At 33.7% G+C, this 24,299-nt stretch overlaps 1 protein-coding gene and 1 long non-coding RNA gene across 14 annotated transcripts in view; both read left to right on the plus strand.

Annotated features, from left to right (window-relative positions):
• Positions 1 to 24,299, plus strand: part of LOC138334712 (uncharacterized) — a 228,754-nt gene that overhangs the window by 118,569 nt on the left and 85,886 nt on the right. The window lies entirely within an intron of this gene.
• LOC138334706 (uncharacterized) lies at positions 2,732 to 22,374 on the plus strand. 12 transcript variants are annotated; one of them, XM_069283390.1, is made up of 7 exons: positions 7,184 to 7,588; positions 15,404 to 15,499; positions 15,843 to 16,025; positions 18,055 to 18,122; positions 18,407 to 18,483; positions 19,006 to 19,090; positions 21,711 to 22,374. In XM_069283390.1, the coding sequence occupies exons 1-3, from the start codon at positions 7,424 to 7,426 to the stop codon at positions 16,014 to 16,016; spliced, it is 435 nt and encodes a 144-aa protein (XP_069139491.1). In that variant the 5' UTR covers positions 7,184 to 7,423; the 3' UTR covers positions 16,017 to 16,025; positions 18,055 to 18,122; positions 18,407 to 18,483; positions 19,006 to 19,090; positions 21,711 to 22,374. The 12 variants fall into 12 exon arrangements, 10 of the variants coding, with proteins under 10 accessions (XP_069139491.1, XP_069139493.1, XP_069139488.1 ...); XM_069283392.1 differs by lacking the exon at positions 18,407 to 18,483; XM_069283386.1 differs by having other exon boundaries at positions 7,190 to 7,588; positions 15,843 to 18,122.

Here is a 24,299-nt window from a genome sequence, read left to right on the forward strand (position 1 = left end):
TGGCGCTACAAGAAGAAAACCCCTTTCATGGAGGGTGGAGTGAAAAAACTTTGGAACAACATCCTACACGCCTTTTGAGGGACAATGAGCAATACAAAGGGGTCCCCCCCCCCAGGGCTCACAAACCACCGATTTGATGTAAACAATAGTCTCAAACCTGAGATTTAGAGACATTTCAGACTGTGATTTTTCACAAATCTTTACGAAAACAAAATTGTCTGTAATTTTCATTTCGCAGCCATACAGTACTGTATTGTACCTTTGTAAAGTCAAAGCAAAGGCTGGTACATCATAATAAAACTTAAATGTTGATTTTGTGTGTTTTTTCTGTGATTTTGTAATGTTTCATATTTTCCCAATTTCCCCCATATGCCGATCATATTTTCCCAATCAAAAAGGCACAGGCTGTTGTTGAAAAAGAGTTAAAAAACACTGCTTTCTAAGAGAGATATGACCAGTATAACAATTTAATTTTACTGAATGTTGTGCTGGCAAAGACGGACAATTCCTTAAAAAACATCACGAGTTATATCCCTTGGTACAGGCACCGATTTTTCTAAACAAAAAGCAACGATTTAAGTCAAAATTTAAGTTCAGTCCTTAGGTATACTGCATTGAAATGACTTTAGTCCGTTTTTTACAGTGTGATTTTTCCTGCGTTTCGTTAGTATAAGTCGGGAAAATGTATAAACGGCTCGTGCAACTCGATTCGTATGCGAGTCGGATCACCTGATAGGGGTATACGTAGAGTCGAGTATAGAGTATTGATTTTCTTTCATACCCACACATGTAAAACTGGCTGGTCTAGGGCAATACAATCATGTCGCCTGAAGCTCTATTGCATGACTACTCATGCAATAAAGCGTCATGACGTCATAGCATTAACAAAATCACTATTTTCTAGATACAATTTTAACGGTTTTTTTGCATAAACTAGGCTGGGCTTACTTTTAAAGATACAAACGACAGATTTGCATTGAAAATATTACGAAATGTATGTATGGAGAATTGACCTGCAGATCGCATTTTCGTATTTTCAAATCGAATTTATATCAAAACTCTTTCATAATGGTAAAATACATCACACTAGGTCCATGAGAAGAGTAAAAATACTCTTTCATACGTGGATATTAGAAGGAATACCTGTCCCTCTTAAAGTCTACCCAAAGAGATTCTATTTCACAAGTTTTCCTCGGGTTTTCAGCTGCCAATTGACCTACTTTCTAAGAGCAAGATATGACCAGTATAACAATTTAATTTTACTGAATCTTGTGCTGGCAAAGACGGACAATTCCTTAAAAACATCACGAGTTATATCCCTTGGTACAGGCAACCGATTTTTCTAAATAAAAAGCAACGATTTAAGTCAAAATTTAAGTTCAGTCCTTAGGTATACTGCATTGAAATGACTTTAGTCCGTTTTTTTACAGTGTGATTTTCCTGCGTTTCGTTAGTATAAGTCGGGAAAATGTATAAACGGCTCGTGCAACTCGATTCGTATGTGAGTCGGATCACCTGATAGGGGTATACGTAGAGTCGAGTATAGAATATAGATTTTCTTTCATACCCACACATGTAAAACTGGCTGGTGTAGGGCAATACAATCATGTCGCCTGAAGCTCTATTGCATGACTACTCATGCAATAAAGCGTCATGACGTCATAGCATTAACAAAATCACTATTTTCTAGATACAATTTTAACGGTTTTTTTTTGCATAAACTAGGCTGGGCTTACTTTTAAAGATACAAACGACAGGATTTTGCATTGAAAATATAACGAAATTTGTATGTATGGAGAATTGACCTGCAGTCGCAGTATTTTTCGAATTTATTTCAAAATCATAATGGTAAAATACATCACTAGGTATGAGAGAAAAATACTCTTTCATACGCGGATATGAAGGTAGCAGACTTTCTCACAACCTACGTTACAAGTCCCTGTGGGTTTTACAACATTTTGTGACTCTCGGGTAGAACTTTCCTTTATATCTACATATGAAAGAGTCTTATAATCATTATCTACATAGCTGCCAGCCGTACAAGTAACAACTTAAGATGGAGCCACCTACTGACGTACGCATACAGGCGCAAATCACAGGAACTACCTCAAAGTCGTAAAACGCCACCATAGGCGAAATGAAAACTATTAATTAATTGTTATTATTTATTCATCACCATGTCGACGCGGAATGCACGTTCGACATTATTAGTGGGGATTTCAATTAAAAAAGAAACATGGAAATGAAGAACAACACAACGTCAAAGTGACAAATAAGTTTTAAAGAATGAGAGACGATTTTTTCCATCATATACATCAGTGGGAACCACATAAAATAATCACATTTAAGCTGTTATAAGAGAAGGATATAAGATTTCGTTAAAAACTACTCCAGTAAGTACTGTTGGACAAAATTAAGTCTGCCAAAGATAACGTTGAATATTTTACATGAGAAAAACAAAATCTGGTTTAAAAGGGTATGTTTCCATGGTAACAGAGAAGCCTGAGTTGGTCAATCCACTGATAAAAAGTTGTTATAGAACGAACAAGCGTACGAAAGGATTTTGTTTGTTTGTTTATTGTAACGCCCTATTAACAGCCAGTATCATGTTAGGACGGCCTCCCATGTATGCGATGTGTTGAATAAGTGAAGTGCGAGGTGTGTGTTTTACATCCTTGTGTACTTGGACGACGGAATAGGGGGAGGTAAGTCTGTTGAGACAACAATAGAAATCAGCAAACACACCAGGTCTGACCCGATAAGACTCGGATTTTTATTAGCTGAAGAGAAATGTACCTGGGAATCTGTACAGCATCTGCAGTGGCTGGGTTTTGTTTGGGATACAAAGGAGAACAGATTACCTATATCACCAGAACGTTTACAAAAAGGTCATTCTATGCTTTAATAATTTAGAGATTCAGCTGAACTAAGGTAGACGTGTTGTGGAAAGATTACCGTGGAAGTCAGCAGTAGTAATGACTACAGAGGCTGAAAGAGAAAATGTTCAAGCTTTTGAACGAAGAGGGTTAAAAAATCATTTGACTACCACAGCTTCAGATTCGATGTTGTTCACAGATGCTTCATTTTAAGGTTACGGTGGCTATTTAGTTACCGATGATGGTTGTCATTTTGACAACCAGGAATTTTTTGGGCCATGGGGCCTTGTAGAGAGGTATGCAAGCTCCACTTGGAGAGAATTAGAAGCGGTAAATAGGGTTATCAAGCACAATTTACCAGTATTGACAGGTAAGTCGGTAGAAATAAACACCGATAACAAAATCGTACAGGTTATTCTGACCACAGCCAGTTGGAAAGTTAAACTGTATAATGTCGCATGTGAGATTGTGAGTACATATAACTTAGCATAAGTAAGCATGAATTCTTGGGATCTCTTCAATGTACGCACGTGTGATGGCTATTTATGTTTAGAGAGAAGACCTTTGCGCAACATGACGGAAAGCGAACAGTTTATACAATGGCGGTACGATTTAGTGACAAAAATGGTTTTCAACCTCGTTATTTTCAACCAAAATATAATATTAAATGAAATAATCTATTTCGCCTTTGGTGCATGCGCAATCAGTACTTCATTCCATATAGGATATAGTGACACGGATTTTTTTTCGGGATGCAATAAATTATTTTTCATATTTTTAACTTAAAGTAAAATTAGAAGCTTAAACTTTTCAATGGTGGTGATGGCGTAAAGTAAGTAACTTTTGTAACTGAAGAAAAATACGAAATCGTCTGCTCCTGTTTTTGATAGTCAAAAAATACCAGTTATCAGCAGTGGAGCATCTTTAAACGTTCATGTATGCATATAATGTTGAAACGTTTAACAGTGGAAAGTCAATAGACATGAACTAGACTTAAAATGTCAATGAAGGATTTCTACGTTCTATTAAAAAATGTCTTAAAAGATTCATTTGTTTATATGACTTAGCAAGACAATTAATTTATTATTATTTTGTGTTACATACACAAATGTGCCGATGGTGTGAAGCCGGTATGTTCAGAGCAGAGTTGTATAATGATATGAAGACATTCACAATTATCATTTCTAAATGCAGGTAACTTTCAATAAAAAAAAATCCCTCGGACCCCATCAAAGACGCATATCATTAGTTTTTCAATTATAACTTATATGCTCGGCAACGTATAGAGCTTTACAGAAATTTAAACGATTATATACCACTCAGCCTACAAACCTTGTTGTTCGGTGATTCTAACTTAACATATGTTTAAACTAAACTAAACCCCCTCAAACACCAAAGTCTCGCGCCTTCGTGTGCATCAAAATGCATCGTAAAACTCTAAATTGTAATATTTTCCCGGGGGAGACCCCCGGACCCCTCGAACACCAAATTCTCGCGTCTTCGGCGCTCGTAAATTCCTCAAAATGCATCGTTAAACTCATATTAGCCTTTCTAAATCGTAATTTTTCTCTCGTAGGAGACTCTCGGACCCCCCCAAACACAGAAAAAAAACCTTCGAAGCTTGCATGGCAATTTGCGTATTCATTAATTTCCTTTTAGCAACGCCACGTACTGTCTATAAATGTGTACACGGATTATATGAAAAAAGATATAAAGTATATATGGTTGTGTGTTGAATGAAACAATTAATCTCCTCCTGTGGGTGCGGGGCGAGGAGGGGTGGGGGTGTCCAAATATTGAGGACCTTTGCTTCCCCCCCTCCATTACGTTTCATTTTCCTACGCCACTGATCATGAGAACAGGGACCTGGCACGAAAAATTTTAATCATTAGTATACATATATATATTATAGTGTCAAGGGTATGAACTCGGCGGTCGGGAAAAACGGACCTATTTTTTTAAAAACCGTGATTATTTTAATAAATGATAGATTATGTGATTTTGGCTTGGTTCTTGAGGTGCCCATTAGAGCCGAGACGACATTTCGACCGGACAGGGAAATGTCTACCTAATATATTTTTCGTGAATTTCCCGATTCATCAAGCCATAACTTCGTCAATACTTGGCCAATTTTGTTTATTATGCACTCAATGGAAAGATAAGTTATTTTTCTTTAAGGTAAGATATCCGTCAATGTTATATAGAACCCATTTATTAAAATAATCACGGTTTTAAAAAAATAGGTCCGTTTTCTCGACCGCCAAGTTCATATGTATACTGTTAGTTTAAAAAAATCGTGCCAGGTCCCTGTGCTGTAAATGTATCGGCTATTACACTTAATCAGGCCAATATAACCGATTAAATACATCTCTATCCATTAGCCGGATGAGGTATTCAGCGACCCCAATTTCGAACTCGAATGTGCACTCGGTTCTTTCCGTCATAAACAGCCAATGCCGACTGATACAGTTTTTGTTGCATTTGGCGATATTTTAACGTTGATAAATATTGCCAATATTTCAAATGAAATGTTGTAATTTTGAAAACTTTCTAATTTCAGGTATAAGAACATTTGTAGGAAGTCAAAAATCCTAAGGAATCTATGTAAATCTAATAATTTAGTAACTTTAAAAGTGTGTTTAACGCGTTAAAAGTGTATTTAACGCGTTAAATTTTCTCGTTTCTGACATGAATGGCCTCTTATATAGACTATACCTTACTACGGGAGCTATACCAAAGTATATTCCCCGGGAATGAGCACGCGACCAAATATATGACGTCATAATGAATGTCATCGTACTAAATCTATTATGTCCCTTTCCCTCGGGAACAGTTCTCTTATAGTGTTGTATAGTCGGAGACGAAGGGACTATTCCTCGCCAGGCAACTATATTGGAGAACAATTCCGTCTGGAAAAGAGCCATAATAGAATAATAGTCATTCTCGATACACCAGGGGTTCCGATCCTTACGATTTCTTCACCCCTGGACTATCTCATAATAAAACTGGAGGCAACAGAACAGAACAGGTAATTTAGTACTTTAATGCACATCAAAAGAGACGTATAACGGTACACTTAGTTTGACTGTGGCATTGAAGTTGTGCGTCGCTCTCTTTGTAGTCTTCAAATGAAATTTTGCAGGCTTGTGATTGGTTCAGATTTGTTCACCTGAACTTCCTTCATTTTTACCCTGAGATAATCCAGGGGTGAAGGGATATTACGTGATCGTAATCCCTGGAGTATCGAGGAGTCAAAATCCTGTGATCGCACTGATAACACTTATCTAGCAAAGTTGCGTCAATATTAGCATAGAACGATTGTTGAGCATAGTTTTTTTCGTATTATTTATTTCTTTATTTACATGATTTCTATCTCTTTATTTACATGATTTCTATCTCTTTATTTACATGATTTCTATCTCTTTATTTACGTGATTTCTATCTCTTTATTTACATGATTTCTATCTCTTTATTTACATGATTTCTATCTCTTTATTTACGTGATTTCTATCTCTTTATTTACATGATTTCTATCTCTTTATTTACATGATTTCTATCTCTTTATTTACATGATTTCTATCTCTTTATTTACATGATTTCTATCTCTTTATTTACATGATTTCTATCTCTTTATTTACATGATTTCTATCTCTTTATTTACATGATTTCTATCTCTTTATTTACATGATTTCTATCTCTTTATTTACATGATTTCTATCTCTTTATTTACATGATTTCTATCTATTTCTATTCTCTTTATTTACATGATTTCTATCTCTTTATTTACATGATTTCTATCTCTTTATTTACATGATTTCTATCTCTTTATTTACATGATTTCTATCTCTTTATTTACATGATTTCTATCTATTTTTATCTTTCATTATTTCTTCTATCTCTTTATTTACATGATTTCTATCTCTTTATTTACATGATTTCTATCTCTTTATTTACATGATTTCTATCTCTTTATTTACATGATTTCTATCTCTTTATTTACATGATTTCTATCTCTTTATTTACATGATTTCTATCTCTTTATTTACATGATTTCTATCTCTTTATTTACATGACTTCTATCTCTTTATTTACATGATTTATATCTCTTTTGAACAGGTTAGGTCTATATTACTCCTACTTTTCCCTCATTTTCTATGTAAACTGTTATGTATTCGAATGTTTTCCTCAGTTCTAACGTCATCTATGGTTTACATATATCAACTTTTTAGGAATAGATTTATTCACCATATCAAAAAGGTTTGTAAAATTTATGCATACTTCATCAATACTACTTGATTTCATAAATATTTCGTTCCAGCAGACAAAATTAATTAATTAAAATCAGTTTGTTTATACATTGTATCTCCATATTCATTTAATTCATTTCTTTTATTTGCATTTTTACATCCACAAACAAGGATCGATAGCAAATCATAAAGATAACATTACATGTATAACACAATAATAACATATTTCACGTGCATATGTACTAACGTGTATAACCGGTTTACTTGTTGTGTCAGCAGTCTTCATGCTTAAGCAGTGTCATGCGAATGTGTCACGTGACTTGTGTACCTGTTCGTGCACCTGTACGTTCTTTATGTTCGCATTCACGCACTGGACAGAGACGGGTGGACATCGTTATTCATTGCTATCTACATGTATTTACCACACTTAGACAGATTAAAGTGGCGGACACGTTCTCTTCAAACGTAAGTTAAATAAGTAATATCTAAAGTATTCTTTTTATTCATATTTGTTGATCTCAACTTGTATTTTTGGAGGAATATCGTTGTATTTGAATGACCTGTGATTCGAATAATGATATAGATTGCATAAGTTGTGTCTGTTAGAAGATTGACCAGGGGTGGACAGCCGCAATAGGAAGTACAAGTAATGCATATGCTGACCAGACATCGACTACGGAAAGATTCGCTCTAATCACATTGTTGAAAGTAAATTATACTTATACTTATACAGTAGAGTAAATAAACTTAAAAAATAGTGCAAAAAAAATAAAATGCCATGGCAGAGCGCAAGATTTGAGAAAAAATAATATCACTGCTTCTGCCGGAAATCGAACTCCGGACCCCTATGTTACTAGTCTGACACTCAACCGATCGAGCTAAAGATAAATCATTGATACTTGATTTGTATATTGCGACTAGTATCCACCACAGTTACACATTTAAAGACAGTAATAGTAACCCATGGAATATCGAGAATGGGTGTCCTTAACTATTTAAATACGTTCATTAGGGATATGGGACATGTTAGGGGATCTAAATTTAGATTTAGAAATGTTCTAAACTAATTCTCGGGTCCCTGTGAGATCCCATGATGTGGTGAGTTGACAACTTTTCACTAACCGGTCGTAGTATCCTATTGGCTGGATTGAATATGCTGGTCACGTGGCACGAGGACTATTGTTGGTTCTGAAATTGGCGCCAGATCTCTGCCCACTTCTCAGATTTTCTCTGACGATACTGCACGCTCTTTGCTATACCTATCCAAGATTCATCATGGAACTCTTCGTTGCGCTCTTCCTGGCATTGGAGGTGATCCTTCAGTGTCTAGGCAAGTTTGTGTACTGTGGTAAGGTATGTAACGTTCGTTTTTATTCCTAGTCCAGCCTAAAGTTAGTTTTAAGTTATTTTCTGACTTTAAACATATTTTGTTATCTGTACAAGAACAGTAGGAACAAGTTATTTCAACTTATGAAGCCTTCTCATATCAACATGTTAATATGATTGTGAACATTTCAAATATGTAAGTACTGTTGGTAATACAAACGAGTTTCTTAATAATTCTTCTGTTCTATCTGATTTTGATAACTCGAGTGTCTAATGAGTTGGATTCCCCTATGACAAAATGTAACCCAACCGGAGTTAACAATCTTCTAAATGAGTTCTTTTTTGTTAAACAAGGGGGTACGGTGGCTGGGAGCGGACATGAAATAAATAAAATTATTGCGTGGGAACGAAATATTATTGCGTGGCCGTTCCCACGCAATAATATTTCGTTCCCACGCAATAATTTTATTTATTTCATGTCCGCTCCCAGCCACCGTAACGGGGCCTTTACTTTACTCCAATTCTATCAAAACTTTTCAGTGCTATTTTGATTCTGGTTCGGTTTGGTCTACAGGTATCATTTTACCATTATTAAAATGCAAATGACACCTACCGTAACTATAGAGGAATTACATTATAACTATTTACTTGTGTTTTGAACAATAGACTTTTAAAATGGTCGAGTAATTATTATATTACTTACAACCAGTTTGGGTTTAAGCCTGGTTTTGGAATAAGTGATGCTATTTTGCCTTTCATGGTATTATCCAAAACAAATGTTGTCTGCGTATCCTAAAAATGTCTGCGTAAGCTGTACTGTTGTTTCGTTGATTACCGTAAGGATTTTGATAGAATATAGAGAAATTATTCTAAAAAATGTTCAAAAAAAATCATCGGAAATTACTTAATACCATAAGATCTTTATATGATGGGTTAAAATTATGTGGTTTGTTTACATCTTCTCAAGGCCTGTTGCAAGGGGAGGGGTTATCTCCCGTTCTTTTTTTCTACAACCATGCACTTTGTTAATGATTTGGAAAATGAACTGATTGATACCTCTTGTCTTGTGATGCCATATTTCTCCGTTTTGTACGCCGATGGCACTATTCTCTTTGCGGACTCTTCATCTGGCATGCAGAAAATGTTAAATTCCTTAAAATATTAGTGATAATTGGTACCGATAATAGCACACAAAAACAAACATTGTATTCTGAAATGGTGGTAGATTCTGCTCTTTATATAAAACTCTGTTGACACAGTGTTACATACATACATGTATATATATATATATATAGAGAGAGAGAGAGAGAGAAACATGGCTATAGAGCCAAACGCCTATCGTACGCGTATATAACGACTGACTACACCGTAGTTTAGTCAAATCGATCGATGATTATTGATTATCATACATTAATTTTATATTTTATTTGAATAAGTGTTAAGAATTAATCAGAAACATATATACATAATACATGTTTCTGTTAATATCTATGAAATTATAACACATATGTATTTCCAACTTCTAATGTATTGTAAGGCCTGCTACCGAGGTCTAATTACTATTACGGGTTGTGTAGCGTTACGTGTTGGTATGTTTTTCTTGCATTGCCGTCTCAACTTTTGATTTTGAAAAATAGTTGGAAAGCCGATTTTCCAAGCAATCAATTTATAAGTCATTAAATGGCTTAAACTATAGAAATCAAAGTGCCAAGGCCACTCATAGATGCTGTGAATGAAGGACTCAAACAAAGGAATAAAATAATTGGTTTATCATTTATATTAAATTTAGTTAATGTACAATGTTGAATTTTGGAGTTAAACAAAAGATATTTATTATTTTATTATAATTAAAGTTGATTCAACCATCATAAGTTAAATAGGTGTTTTGAAATAACTGAAATTTATTTTATATATTAAAATTTCTTATTTCTGAAATAAGTAGATTTATCAAACCAGTGAATCTGGTAAAAATCTGAGTGTTTTTTTTCGTTTAAATACATATAAGTAATCTATATATATATTAATTACTGAAATTATCAATTTCATCAATGTCTCTTTAAAAGAAATGAACATAAGTTAATATCCATTTGATAACAGTCGAAATATTGCGATTTCCGGATTATGTATTTATTTCCTAGTTAGAAAGACTAAGATGGCTGCTTACATTTTTTTTATTAGGATTTTATTAGGACAATTGATGGATGCAGGCTGGAAGCCTCTATATCCATATCAACAATATATACATTCATAAAAAATAAGTAAATAAATTCCGTATATCAATGGCTATGATCCTACAATATAGACTATTAGATTTTAAAACAAATATTTTTCCAGTGTTCATCTACATTACTTCAAAGTTGTATACAGTATCTGCATCTATAATATGTTGCGGCAAATTATTCCATATGTCTACTATTCTGTTACTGAAGAAATTCTTTCTTAATTCTAAATTGCAACGTTTCTTAAAATTTTTCTCAGAGTGACCTCGTTCTGCCTGCGGGACCTTATCAAATGCCTTCATAAAATCCATGTAAATTACGTATAGTTCTCCCATCATCTATAATTTCAGTCCAATCTTCTAAAACATTCAGCAACTGAAGTTGGGTTGATCGTCCCGAGATAAAACCAAATTGTTTAGAGCTTAAAAAATTATTCTTATCCATGTGTTTAACTATACTGTTTCTAACTAAATTCTCTAAGGTTTTTACAACAATACTCGTGAGACTGACAGGTCTATAGTTTCCTGGGTCTGACTTCAATCCTTTCTTGAATATGGCTGTGATGTTAGCTTCTTTCCATTCTCGAGGTAGTTTTCCTTTTTCCAGTGAACGTTTAAATATATTGGCTAAGGGTGTACTTTTGTCTGGTCCTTGTGATTTATTTAAGGATAAACTTGAATAGATTTTTTATGATATGGAGATATAACACAAAAATTGATAAAGTAAATTTTTAAGCCATTTAAAATGCTCGTAACAATCAAAATTGAATTATTTTCATTTAAGCTTAATAAAAGCTTTTCCACGACTAGTGGATTACAAATAATTTCCTCGAAAGGGTGACTAATAGTTCTAGTTTCGAATTCTGGTAGGTCCCCAGATAGTTCCTTCGTAAAAACACTGCTGAAAAACTTCGCCAAGTCCTCGGCTTTGTCGCTGTCCTTGACTGCCATCTGTTGATCGTCTCCGTTTAGTCCTTTGAGATCGGATATCCCTGTTCTCACTTTTCTCTTTGAATTAACATAACTCCAAAATCGCTTTGGGTTTGATTTAAAATTCTCTGCTATGCTATGTTCCATTTCCCTCCTGGATTTACGTATTTTCCATTTAAGTTGATTTCTAATTTTTGCATATTCTTTGTATTTACTTTCATCCTTGTTTCCATGTACCGCTGCCATGCCCGGTGTTTCTTGTTGATTTTCTGAAGAATGGTTTTAATCAATGGTACTTTGTTTCTGACCTCGAGACGATTTACTCTTGGGTATATAGGAATCTACCTTATCTTTGATGACATCTGTAAAGCTTTTATACATATCTGAAACACTGTCATTCAGAAGTCCACTCCAGTCCCTCGGGATAGTTTCCCTCATATTTTCATAATCCCCTTTGCTGTATTTCAGACGTGGCTCCTTTCTGGTAGTTTGTACCGCCTCGCAGTAGAAATTAAAGTTCAAGAGCAAATGGTCACTACTACCGATAGGGTCATTGTAGTGAATTTCTTTTATCATTTCTTCTTCATTAGTTATCTGGAGATCTAATACACTTGGTTCATTTCCTTTCCGACATCTAGTGAACTTATTCACATGTTGGTATAAATAATTATCCTGAAGACATTCGATGAACATTCTACTTTCTCTATCATTTCCTGTAGACCAAGAATCCCAATCAATTTTCGGCAAATTAAAGTCTCCCATTATTAGTAGGTGACTATACGTTATATCGGATGATACTAATCTTATCAGCTTCCGAAGTTTCTCTGTGTTTTCTATGGTTGAATTTGGACTTCTATAAATACATCCAACTAATAAACAATTGTTTCCTATTAGCTTTATCTTTACCCAAATGCTCTCTTTGATTTTCAATGTTTACTTCTGTTCCATTATACTCCGACTTGATGTACAACCCAACTCCTCTGTGTCGGTTTTCATTATCGGTTGTGAACAGGTCATATCCTTCTATTATTAATTCAGCTTTACGGGTTGAAACTTACAGTTTTTTGGATATATTTCGGTGATAGTAATGGTATCGCTGTCTGTTTGATCTTTTATTCTCCATTTAACTTCATCAAGTTTATTCGGAAGACTGTCAATATTTGTGTAGGTACATTTCAGCTTATTGCAGGTTTGTTTAAGAATTCTGGTTTTTACTTGTCTTATTCTTTTCTCATTTTTACTATTCTGCGGTTCCATGGTGGGCCGCGTACTCGGTATATGGATTCCCTCGATGATTGGTTACTTTTCTGCTGGCCTCATCTCGAAATTCCGATTCTTTATATCTTTCCTGTTTTGTTAAGTCATTACTGATGGAGATCTTTTGATACTTGGCGTGGTCTCGAAGGTTTTGTATATTATCTGAAAAAGACTCTTGTCTTCAGCTGATCCAAAGCTGACGAGGATTGGTCTCCCCCTGGTTCCTAATAAAATCCTTATAAAAATGATATTCATGAAAGGGACAGTAGGCTACCTTTCCGAAAAAGAAAAAAAACAACAAATAAAAATCTCTTTAAAAACAATTATAACATAATAAAATTGATAATGATGGCCAAAGTTATTTATTAAGTGGGCCTTTTCCAAATGCTAACAAGTTTTCTCTACATAATATACACTTGCATGTACTAGAACTGATGTACATGTACTTGACAAGTTGGTAGAAAACATGATAACGCATAGAAACAAACATTTCATTTTTTAAAACTGTACTTTACATAAGCGCATACACTATACAGTTCCAAATATCCCCCATCTTGTTTCAGCATTTTCCATGCAACGAACAGTTTTTACAAGTACATTATGTAGGTCATGGTCATCTAGCTAAAAGTACTAGTTAGGCTATATATAGATCCTTCACGCGCTCCTGAAAATGTTTCTATTCGGTACGTGTAGCGCCATCTTGTGTAGTTTCTGAGAATAATATCCGACAACCAGAAAAAACATTCGGACTTCTCTGGGTTTAGGTAATGATAATTTGTTTGCAATAATATCCCCACCGGTACCCCTTACACACATGGAATCTTAAACAGCAAGTAACTAATCAACACACGTAAATCGTTTTGGCCAGCCAATCAAAGTGAACAGACTATTTATAACCATGTGAAATCCCAACAAAATGGCAGGCAAAGCGACCGAATATAATAGCTACCATCCCAGGATGGTAGCAAAAATGCTGATGGATTAGTCTAATGTTCCATTGCGCACATATCGTTTAGGGCGAGCGTACTCTCGACCTTTGGTTTTCCTTGTCGGGTGAGTAGTCTCTGTACATCCGCTATATATGCGCAGGTTCCAACTGCGCACGTGATACCGGAAGTCACTGTCTTATACCGTTTAATAGTTTTCGCCGTAATTTAGTGACACCAACCTTTCAAAAATGAAATATATCAGCGATATTCTTCTGTAAATTAACAACAGTGACATTAAACAGTGCTAAACACATTCATTTTGTGTAAACTTTATTAATTAAGCGGCGTATCATACAAACCTTTGCATCGGTCACGATATTCTAAGCATCTGATCGACTTTGGAAACCTCCGGAACAATACAATGCGAATCAGGTTAATGTAGTCAATAAAAAAGTGACGAAACGGATAACTTTTAGTATCGGCCAAAGACATTTAATTTATTTCACACCATCCTAGGCCCTAGGTATACATATATACGTTGTACTATCGCTTACTAACCCCAGTGACCATAAACCGTATTTGCTACGGTTCTAATAAATATTTATAAAATCACCCAGCCTTGCGTAAGAGAAACAGAATAAAAAGACATTATACAATATAATGGGTTCATGTCCGGGTGCCTGAGCTTTAGATCTAATGTACTCAGAAAGGCATTCAAGTATGACACATGTACAGGTAAGTCACAACGTGCACAGAGACTGGACAGTGCTGTATATGTATACGGACGTAGCGGACGACTATTTTGAACAGCGAAACAAGTCTATCGTATCAATATCAATAAAAATGAATAAACTTCTATGTAACAAAGAACACAATTAACAAAGTTCAAAGTAATTTCACATTTATAGTTCTGATTACGTAATTTAAAGGAAATTATTTATTACTAATACATCAAGGACATAAACCATCTCCCAAGGATAATGAGCGATAGTGCTACATACGTACACCTGTTGCCGAGGATGATTTCATATAGAGTTGCGAGTATATATGTATATCTGCGGGTTATTTATAAATTAGGTGTTACAGTTTTGTACGTGCAAACTATCTCACCGCAGAAGCCTTATACATGTAGATGCATATCGTTCTGGAAATTAAGATTTTAGTAAGTAGTTAGCGAGCACTTAATGTCTAACAGACATATTTCTAGTTTTAACAAATTTTCTCAAATTAAGGGGAAATCCCAAAACATAACGGAACATTCCTAAAATTGTATAAAATAGCTATTATACCCCTCCACACACACCCTCGTAAAAAGCGACCCCTTCCCACTTCGTACAAGTATTTTCCCCATAGTACCGCCTACACCTGGTTTTATACAATGTATGGAACAGGCTTATATCAGTATATATAAACTGTACTACTCTGCTAAACCTGCGTATTTCATAATGCTTTGGTTTTTTCTGAATATATAAAATAAAAAGCCTAATAATATAGGAAGGTTTAACGGATTAACATTGTACCTGATAAATTTGTAATTCTCTCTCTTATAAATCTGTAGAATATTGTGTATCGTGTGACTTTATTTGTTTACTGAACTTCTGTCGTTCTTTGTTCTTGCAGGTTGTGTTTTACACTTCCTTCCGCAGTTTGGTTGACCGCGTTGTGACTTCGCTCGCAGTGGTGGTTAGCCGTGGCCTTTCTCTGGCGGAGGCTGTGGTAAGATTTTAATCATTAATTATCCGAGTATTTGTGAGAAAATTTGAGGAATAGAATAGAGAAAAGTAACTGCTATCAATGATTTATGTTCTTTTAAATCCCAAATATCTAATATATTTTGTTTAAAACATGGTGATTTGCCATTTATCATTAAAACAGCATTTCTAAAGAGGTTTTGGTTTATAATTTCGCCTAAGCCAGATTCGACTCTACATAACTGATATCATAAACCACAAACATATCTAGTCAATATTTCGGCAATATTATCTCTTGTATATCTGCTGAATATTTTGTAATATACGCCTATACTTGTTTACTGAACTGTGTACTTGTGATCTTGCAGGTTGTGTTCGCTACCTGCTGCTGCCGAGGAGAGGTTTTCCCTGTCCCTGCTGCTGACCAGCCTAGCTCCAGCTCTGTTGTCCCCGCAGTACCAGTCCCAGCATCACCGGCTCCTATCCGCAGATCTGGTCGTGCCACCCGCAGACCAGCTTGGCATAAGGACTACGTGATGTGATGTCACAATGTACTGTAATATCCTTTTATCTATATCTGTTTGTCCATGGAATGATGTTGCTTGAGGATGTGGTAACCCCTCAAAAATCGTACCAATTCCTGTCCCTCACCCAAAAATGTATACAGTATTATACACCATTAATTGGTTGTTCATTACATCATTTAAAGATCAATCGACATTTAGGTAATTTGGTCAATGGTAATTTCCTCCCAAAATCCATTCCATAATTTTGTATCCAAAACGAAGAAAGAGCATATTGTTTTTGCTCCATTTCTAATTACTATTATTACTACTTAGGGTTGTTTGAGGTACACCTTTAAGATTTCAACGGATACAGAATGTATACGGTATAAGGATTTGACAGGCATACTCCTTTGGGTGTGTAGGAAAGTTTTTTTCGGGATTGCATTCTGAGATGGCCGCCAGGGTACACTTTTCAAATTCTTTCGAATATTCTGAAACTTTGGTTTATTGGTATTGTAAATTGGTATACAATGAATATAGTTTTAAGGTTTAAAGTTTTTGTGGGACACTGACCACATGCAGTGATCCTACTAAGGCGTTATTTGAGGTAAATCACAGGATTTTGAGGATACTGACCACATGCAGTGATACGACTGCAATGCTTTAATTTTGACTCAACTGAAGTGTACAGAAAGTAGTTAATAGGATTTTTTGTCCCTGGTCCTAACAATACTCACATTACCCTACCCCTATACCCTAGCACAATTAAGCACACATTTAGTAAACTAGCATTCTAACCGCTACTTTCTACATGTACACTCACAGTTGATCAACTTTACAGCCAAAGCGCTCATATGAGTACCAGGCAACTGCCCCACGTTGGATTAGAACTGGTCATCAAAAGTTGAAGGGTCCCTAATTAAAATACAAGAGGCCTTAACGGTCTTTTGACGTTCTCGGCGCCAGTAAAATAGGACAAGGATTGAAAAAGTTAGTGGTGATTTTGGCGCCCATTTTTGAAGTTAAAAATGTGTTTTAAAGTACACTTGGTAAGGACAATGTCTAGATCCTATCAGACATATTATATTGATAGAACTTCAGAAGTTCAGTTTACTTTTAAGATGGTGGTCAGGGTACGCATCTTTGATTTCAAATTAATTCAAAATATAACATATGTTCCAAATCATGTCCGGATAATCCCATACAAGTATTACTAAATCGTACTTGTAGAAGTATTAACTACTTTTAAAAAATGGAGACTGTAGTGGCCATCTTGGAATTCGCATCAACCTGAAAAATAACACTTGGTCGAGACCATATCGGAATTTCAGGCAAGTTTCAGCTAAATTGCACTGGTAGAAGTTGTTCAAAATGTGTTTTCAATATGGCGACTTTGGTTGCTATATAGGTTTCAGATCAAACTGAAAAATAATAAGGCTTCTTTGGGACCATTTAAGGATGACAGGAATAACTTCAGACACATATTAGGTTAATTTGTGAAGTTTAAAATGTTATCGGACAGTGCATGACGCAAAGTGGAAAAAGCAGCATGGCTATAGGTTATTCCAACCTTTTGGGTCGACCTAAGAAGGTGTCATGTTTAATTATCTCAAATATTTTCCATCTGTCTTTCAATCCTCCTCATCCTTCCCCCTACTATCATCCCACCCAGCGTCATCTAAATCTAGGAAACAGGTATAGAAATTATAGAATTTTAAAAATTGTGAAAAAGGAATGAGTGCCACATGTATTAAAATACATGAAGAAAGAGAAAGTAAGAGTAAGAAGGAGAGTGTAAGAAAGAGAGAAAGGGAGAGAAAAAGAGAGAAAGGGGGAAAGAGAGGGCAGTAGGGGAGAGAAAGAGAGAAAGAAAGAATCTTTTTATGAAAAACTACAAAAAAAAAAAAAAAAACAAAAAAAAAAAAAAAAAAAAAAAAAAAAAAAAAAAAAAAAAAAAAAAAAAAAAAAATAAAAAAAACAAAAAAAAAAATGTAAATAGCATTGTAAATAAAAAGAAACACGATGGCTATACGTGTCGTGTCATTATTAATTAATATTTTCATATTTTTTTCAGGATAGTGATGCCATAAAGATAGTGACAAACCATCAGGACAATGACACCATTAGTGGAGTTCCATAAAGGTAAAGTCATTATAAAACTACCACAAAAAGCTTTATTGGACCATGTATATCTTTTTGCAAACCACCATCACATGGTCGCTGTTCAATTCGCATATTATCTCTGGTCCAGCGTTCGTCCATCCTTTTGTCCATAAATAATTATTGTTTACATTGTTTTTCAAAAAGAAAACAAGGATTTTAATAGTAACTGCCAAATTGAGAGAAACTATAACAATAAACAATGTATTGGCTGGTTAGTTAGCATATCATATGTTTTCCACCATACTGATTCTTCCTAATGGCAGCTCAAGCATATGGACCTCTTTTGGTAACCCGTGAGGCTGTGGACTCTTTATCATTGCATGTACTGGTAAATATCTAGGTATGAAAAATGTCTCCATTAGATTGGTGATAATCATCAGGATAGTGAAAGCCCATGGCAGGCATTCCTTGATAGAGACTATTTGTGATAAGCATGCCTCATTCACTTAAAACTCCCATAAAAAAGTTATATTTGAATTGTAAAATTAAACTTCAGTTCTCTCGGGAAAACACAAGACTATAAGTTATTCCACCTTTTGGGTCGACCTAATAAAGTATAATGTTAAATTATTTCAAATATTTTCCATTTGCCCTTCCACTCCGAAAAAAAATATGTAAATAATAAATTCCACAGAGTGTCAGAAGGATAATAATTTTTGAATTATAATTGTTGTGAAAATTATTAACAAAATAAAATTTTTGAGAATTTCAAGATAATATAATAACATGCTATATCTTACAATACTGGCAAATTAATTAGAGTTTATTTTTGTTACTACTGTTAGGATTGATTTTCCAAATTATTAGAAAAAAAATATTTTAGTTTTATTTATCATATCATATGTTTGCACATGATAAACAGAATAGAGACAGCCAGCTGGATAGTGACACTCGATGGCAGACGTTCCTTGATCCTGACCATGAGAGATGAACAGAGCTCCATTCAGGTAATAATAATAAGTCTATTTCATTCAAACTGAAGATTACAACATCACATAATAATTTCTATAAAAAATAAAGACACAATATGCGAAATTAACATTACGAGAAAAATATTTTGCAAAACAATTTGCAATTGTTATCAAACATGTAATTGTAAGTACGTCTTTTTATGTTACATCCAGTCAAATTATAGGCTTAATGACATAAATGAAAAGTACTTTGTAAATAAATAATTTAGTTAATAATATACATTCACAATCTAATAAAAAGTTGTTGTAGACAGAGAATATATTGTAAATATTAATAACACGGACTATTATAAAATCTTCTAAATCTTCTGTAATCATTTACTGTAAAAAGACCCTTGAAGTTAATTTTGAATTGTAAAATTAAACTAGTTTTTATTGAAGGACCTGAGGTCTCGATGCACATTGCCAATTTTCTTTTCGTTTGGAAAAGGGAAAAAAACTATTTTATAGATTTGTTTGAAAAAGAGACTTGCATGTAAGTTGATGGAATAAAGGAAAGTATTTTCTTGTAGCTTTTTGAAGTCCTTCCCATTTCCAAGTAATAAAAAAACCTTCTTTTTTTTCATCAAACCAGAAATCTCCATAATTTTAAAATAACATTTAGTTTTATAATATAATATTCATTTTACAGAAGATAAAATTCTAAATTGTTTTCTCTGCTTTTATTTTCCAATTATTGAACTACGGGACTAGTATTTTCAAAATAATTCAGAATTTTAGATTATAACAATAATGACACGTTTGTTAATGTTATGTTTTAGTCTATGAGAGCCAGTAGGATCATTTTTGCTCTTGCATTTACCAGTATATTTTTGAAAATAATTTTTATAATGAATAACCTTCCAATTGTGCCCACATAATCTTATGCAAAATTTTAAGATAACCATTGTAGTAAACAAATTATCTGATATCATGCCCTGTTTTTGAGAAATTTCCTTATTTCTTTTTATAGTATTCAATTGAAGAATATAGAAAAGTAAAGTTCTTTAATCCTTATACTCACTCTGCAAGACATTGACGAAAAACCTCCCAACTGACAGGACACAAAAGACTAGACGGGACTGACATGGGAGGCGCGTACGAACTGACCCTATCATTAAAACTACTAATTCACATTCTCACTCCAAAGGACTTCTTTCCTATATTCTTTATTAATAATATTACCATAAATTTCAAAATTGTATATGTTATTGTTGAATGATTAATTTATAAGTTAAATAAAATGGAGGCAAGTTATTTTTTTTGAAATAAGTGTTAATTTCAAATTTTTATTCTTCTACAAATACTGGCTTGAGCTACTATGACCATCTGTCTTGTAGACCCGAATATAGCTTTGATTTTATGCAAAGATACATTTTTCCAAGACAATTATCATTGAAAATCAAAAGAATGGGAATTTCGACACAAGACCAAGATGTAGCAAGAATTATAATGTCATTTTCATTTAAGGAGTTATCTTCCATAATTTCGAAATATCACCTAGATATTATCTTTATCCCTCAATTAAATAACATTATTTAATCAATTCATTGTGTACACAAAAAAATCGCCAAATTGAATTATGGAGATAATGACTGTTTTTATGAAATAAATACATTTGATTTATTCAAAATTTCAAAAGATGTATCCTGTTCGGCATAATTATGTCGTTTACGCGCTTGAAGCGCTTGGGGAGCTGTCAATAATCAAGGGTCTTCGCAAAAAAAAAAAAAACAAAAAAAAAAAAAAAAAAAAAAAAAAAAAAGTTGTCTCCCTTATGATGAACCGGAATAAACTTCATTTGTTTTTAATTTTCTTTAGAACGAGAGAGCATCGTGTTACTTTAATGTATAATTTTTACACGCAGTGAGTGATAATTTCAAGGCAGGGTCCATATATTACTAGAACAATGTTTGAAATAGGAATTTCAGTGATAGAGCATATTCTCATGGCCTCTTGATACTTTAACTGTTTTGTACAATTGGTACTGTCTCCACCATATATTTTATACAAATTCTAAACTTTATCAATAAAAAAATGTTTTGCCGACCAACTGTCCCTCAACTCATAAAGCTTATTATTTTGTTTCAAAATTTCACATTTTATTACTTATTTCCTAATTCCATCAAGTACAAGCTGTTTCCAGTCAAAACATTAACCAACGATTTTTTGTGATTTATGTGTCTCTATTGTAATAAGTTTAATTATAACCTATTAGGTATTTATTATTCATATTTTAATGAAGTTAAAAGTAATTTTTATTTTTAGCAAGAAATGCTGAAAAAATAATAACTTTTTATCCGTATAAAAAATCAAGCACCCTCTAGTTTTAGGATTGTTTTCGGAATCGCCACTTGTTTCTTTTGATCTGAAATTTCTTTTTCTGTGAAAATTGTTAAAAAAAACAAACATTTTTACCTTCAAAATTCAAGTTCAAAGTTCATTATCACGAAGCCATTTGGCTTGTCAGTTTAATATATATACACACATAAAATCAGCGACGTAGATAGCATACATGTATCTACATTATGTCTCTGATATAGGTCTTCTCCCTATTCAGTTTGTTTCGTTTGTAAATAATTTGCGCAGGTACTAATGAATGTTTTCTCTGTTGTAGAATTTGGAATGATTTCTGTGTATATAAGTTGCAGTGTTCTAGACTTTGTGTAGGATCCTGGATTGGGCCTAACGTTACGGAGATGTCCCATATTGGAGGTTACAGTGTAATCGTGCCACTGGATGTTTCTTCGTTTTAAGACTGTTTAATAAAGACTGTCTTATTCGGTCATATTTAATAAAGACTGTCTTATTCGGTCATATTTAATAAAGACTGTCTTATTCGGTCATATTTAATAAAGACTATCTTATTCGGTCATATTTAATAAAGACTGTCTTATTCGGTCATATTTAATAAAGACTATCTTATTCGGTCATATCTAATAAAGACTGTCTTATTCGGTCATATTTAATAAAGACTGTCTTATTCGGTCATATTTAATAAAGACTATCTTATTCGGTCATATTTAATAAAGACTGTCTTATTCGGTCATATTTAATAAAGACTATCTTATTCGGTCATACATGTATATTTGTTTTCGCGGCCTTAAATCCAGCATTTGAAATCTTAAGCATTGAGTGCTGGTGCACCTCCTGCTAACCTGCACTGCAGGATTTTTCAGGTTGGGTGGCTCGCTTGGTTTCATAAAAGGCCATAGGACTCAGATATGTACATTTTACACGTCCAATACCAATCCAGCAGCCTAATACAGCGTTCAAAAGAATGTCAGTCTCTTGTGTTTTTATTTCAATTGAAATATTTAGAAATGGAATAATTTATGCACGGATTATGTATGAATCAGAACATACAGTCTACACTGTTAGAGTAACTTCTTTGCCCAATATGTGTGTAATCCATGTTAACAATTCCTCTCCCTGATTTGCAATCTGGTGCACTGATAGTAAATTAACGCGCTAATTAGGACGACGGCGGAGAACAAAGGCGATCCGCGTTATGAAAACCCACATTCAATTTCAGTTTAAGACAAAATTAGCCACGTCATATTAAAGTGAATAGTCTCGCAAATGAAGTCGGTAAAAATGGTGTAAATTTATTCATTATAAATTCTTATGAAATAGAAAAATTGATCTGCAAGCGAAGAAATTCATTTATGTTAATAGGAATCCTAAATTAAAAAGTCACCCTGCTGGTTCATTCAACGCAGCCTCTCTTTCAAATACATGTAATTAGCCGAATTTATCTTATAACTCTGCTGAATTTACGCGGGACTTTTCCATAAATACAATGGTCAACACTGGATAACGTAAGCAAAACCTGACTCGTTTTGAAATACAAGGACTTTTGGAACACATCTTTGCCCGACTATTCACTTTAAAGGTGGGATTCTTTCAAATTTTGCAATGTTAAAAGTCTAGGTATATTTAACCTAGGCCACACCAAATTAATTTGTAGTTCTTCGAGAAATTGCAAGAAAAAAATGGAGCGAGCGAGCGATTTTTTTTTTTTTTTTTAAATTTGGAATCAAGGATTTTAGGAGCGAAGGGTTTTAAAGTCGAGCGAGCGATATTTTTTTCAAACCATGGAAGTAAATATCCATAAAAAACCCGCTGATAAACCTGTTTATTGTGTTTTTCAATCATTCTGAATACTTCTGTATATTCAAAACTACAATGTAAATTTTAATCATAAACGAAAAAAACCACAATGATCTATCTGACCAGTTAAAACAAAAAAGCATATTTTGTTAAAAAAATATCATTAGAACAATCACACATGTACATTGAAGTTACACCAAAGTTTAGTAGATTTTATAAATTTCTGTTCCACCATCAGATACATGTAACATCACCTATCATCATTTTTTAAAGTATAATATAACTATATAAAGGCATTTTTCTACATCAAGAACAAAGATAACAATTATTTTCCAAACTATCCAAAGTAATATGATGCATGCACTCGTCCATGGATATCAAAGATATATTTTCAATATATGTATTGTCAAAAATATCAGAATGAACACAAACTTTCAATTGAAAATCTGATTAATGCAATTAACCAGGAAAATCATTTATTTTTGCGCAACACATACAAAGTATGTTTCACGAGAATCAAATGATAGAAGGATAGACTGATTGTGAAAAATTCAGTCGTCAGGTTTTGACTATAGCTTCACTATGGACTTGCTTTAAGCAAATGGTATGGATGAAATGAAAAATATTTACCGATTCATGATTCTGTATTAAAAACGATGGTCAAAAGAAATAATTGGCACAATATTAAGTGATAAAAAAAATCTTAAGGATGTACACCTCTGAGAAGTCAAAATTTTGTATTAAACTTTTTTTCTCATATTGATTTTTGGAAAAAGGAGTTCATACCATAAAAGAAAATGGAATAAAAAACATATGTCCGTGTGCTCGTTTTTGAGCTTTTGTCACTCAAAGATACCTAGTTGACAAAATATTGGATTTTATGGGAATTTTGCCGTTTTGACCATATAAGATAGAGATTAAAGCCATAATTTCCTAATGGGGTGTTTGATATGTATGAATGTATGTAGAATTCATTTTCTAGTAGTCTTCTTAAAAATATTAATTTATTAAATATAAATTTAAAGACTAATATTTTTTCTCAGAATAACAACATATGCTACCCCTACCCCTTAAAGTCCCATTATGCTTTCAC

The sequence above is a fragment of the Argopecten irradians genome, chromosome 11 (assembly GCF_041381155.1).
Source record: "Argopecten irradians isolate NY chromosome 11, Ai_NY, whole genome shotgun sequence".
In the NCBI taxonomy this organism is placed as follows: Eukaryota; Metazoa; Mollusca; class Bivalvia; order Pectinida; family Pectinidae; genus Argopecten; species Argopecten irradians.

Bases quoted from the DNA above. Each gene is read 5' to 3' on its own strand.
- LOC138334706 (XM_069283387.1), top strand. From the start codon at position 7,424: ATGCGAATGTGTCACGTGACTTGTGTACCTGTTCGTGCACCTGTACGT. The intron at 7,589-15,403 runs GTAAGTTAAATA...TTGTTCTTGCAG, and splicing joins CGGACACGTTCTCTTCAAAC to GTTGTGTTTTACACTTCCTT. The intron at 15,500-15,842 runs GTAAGATTTTAA...GTGATCTTGCAG, and splicing joins TTTCTCTGGCGGAGGCTGTG to GTTGTGTTCGCTACCTGCTG.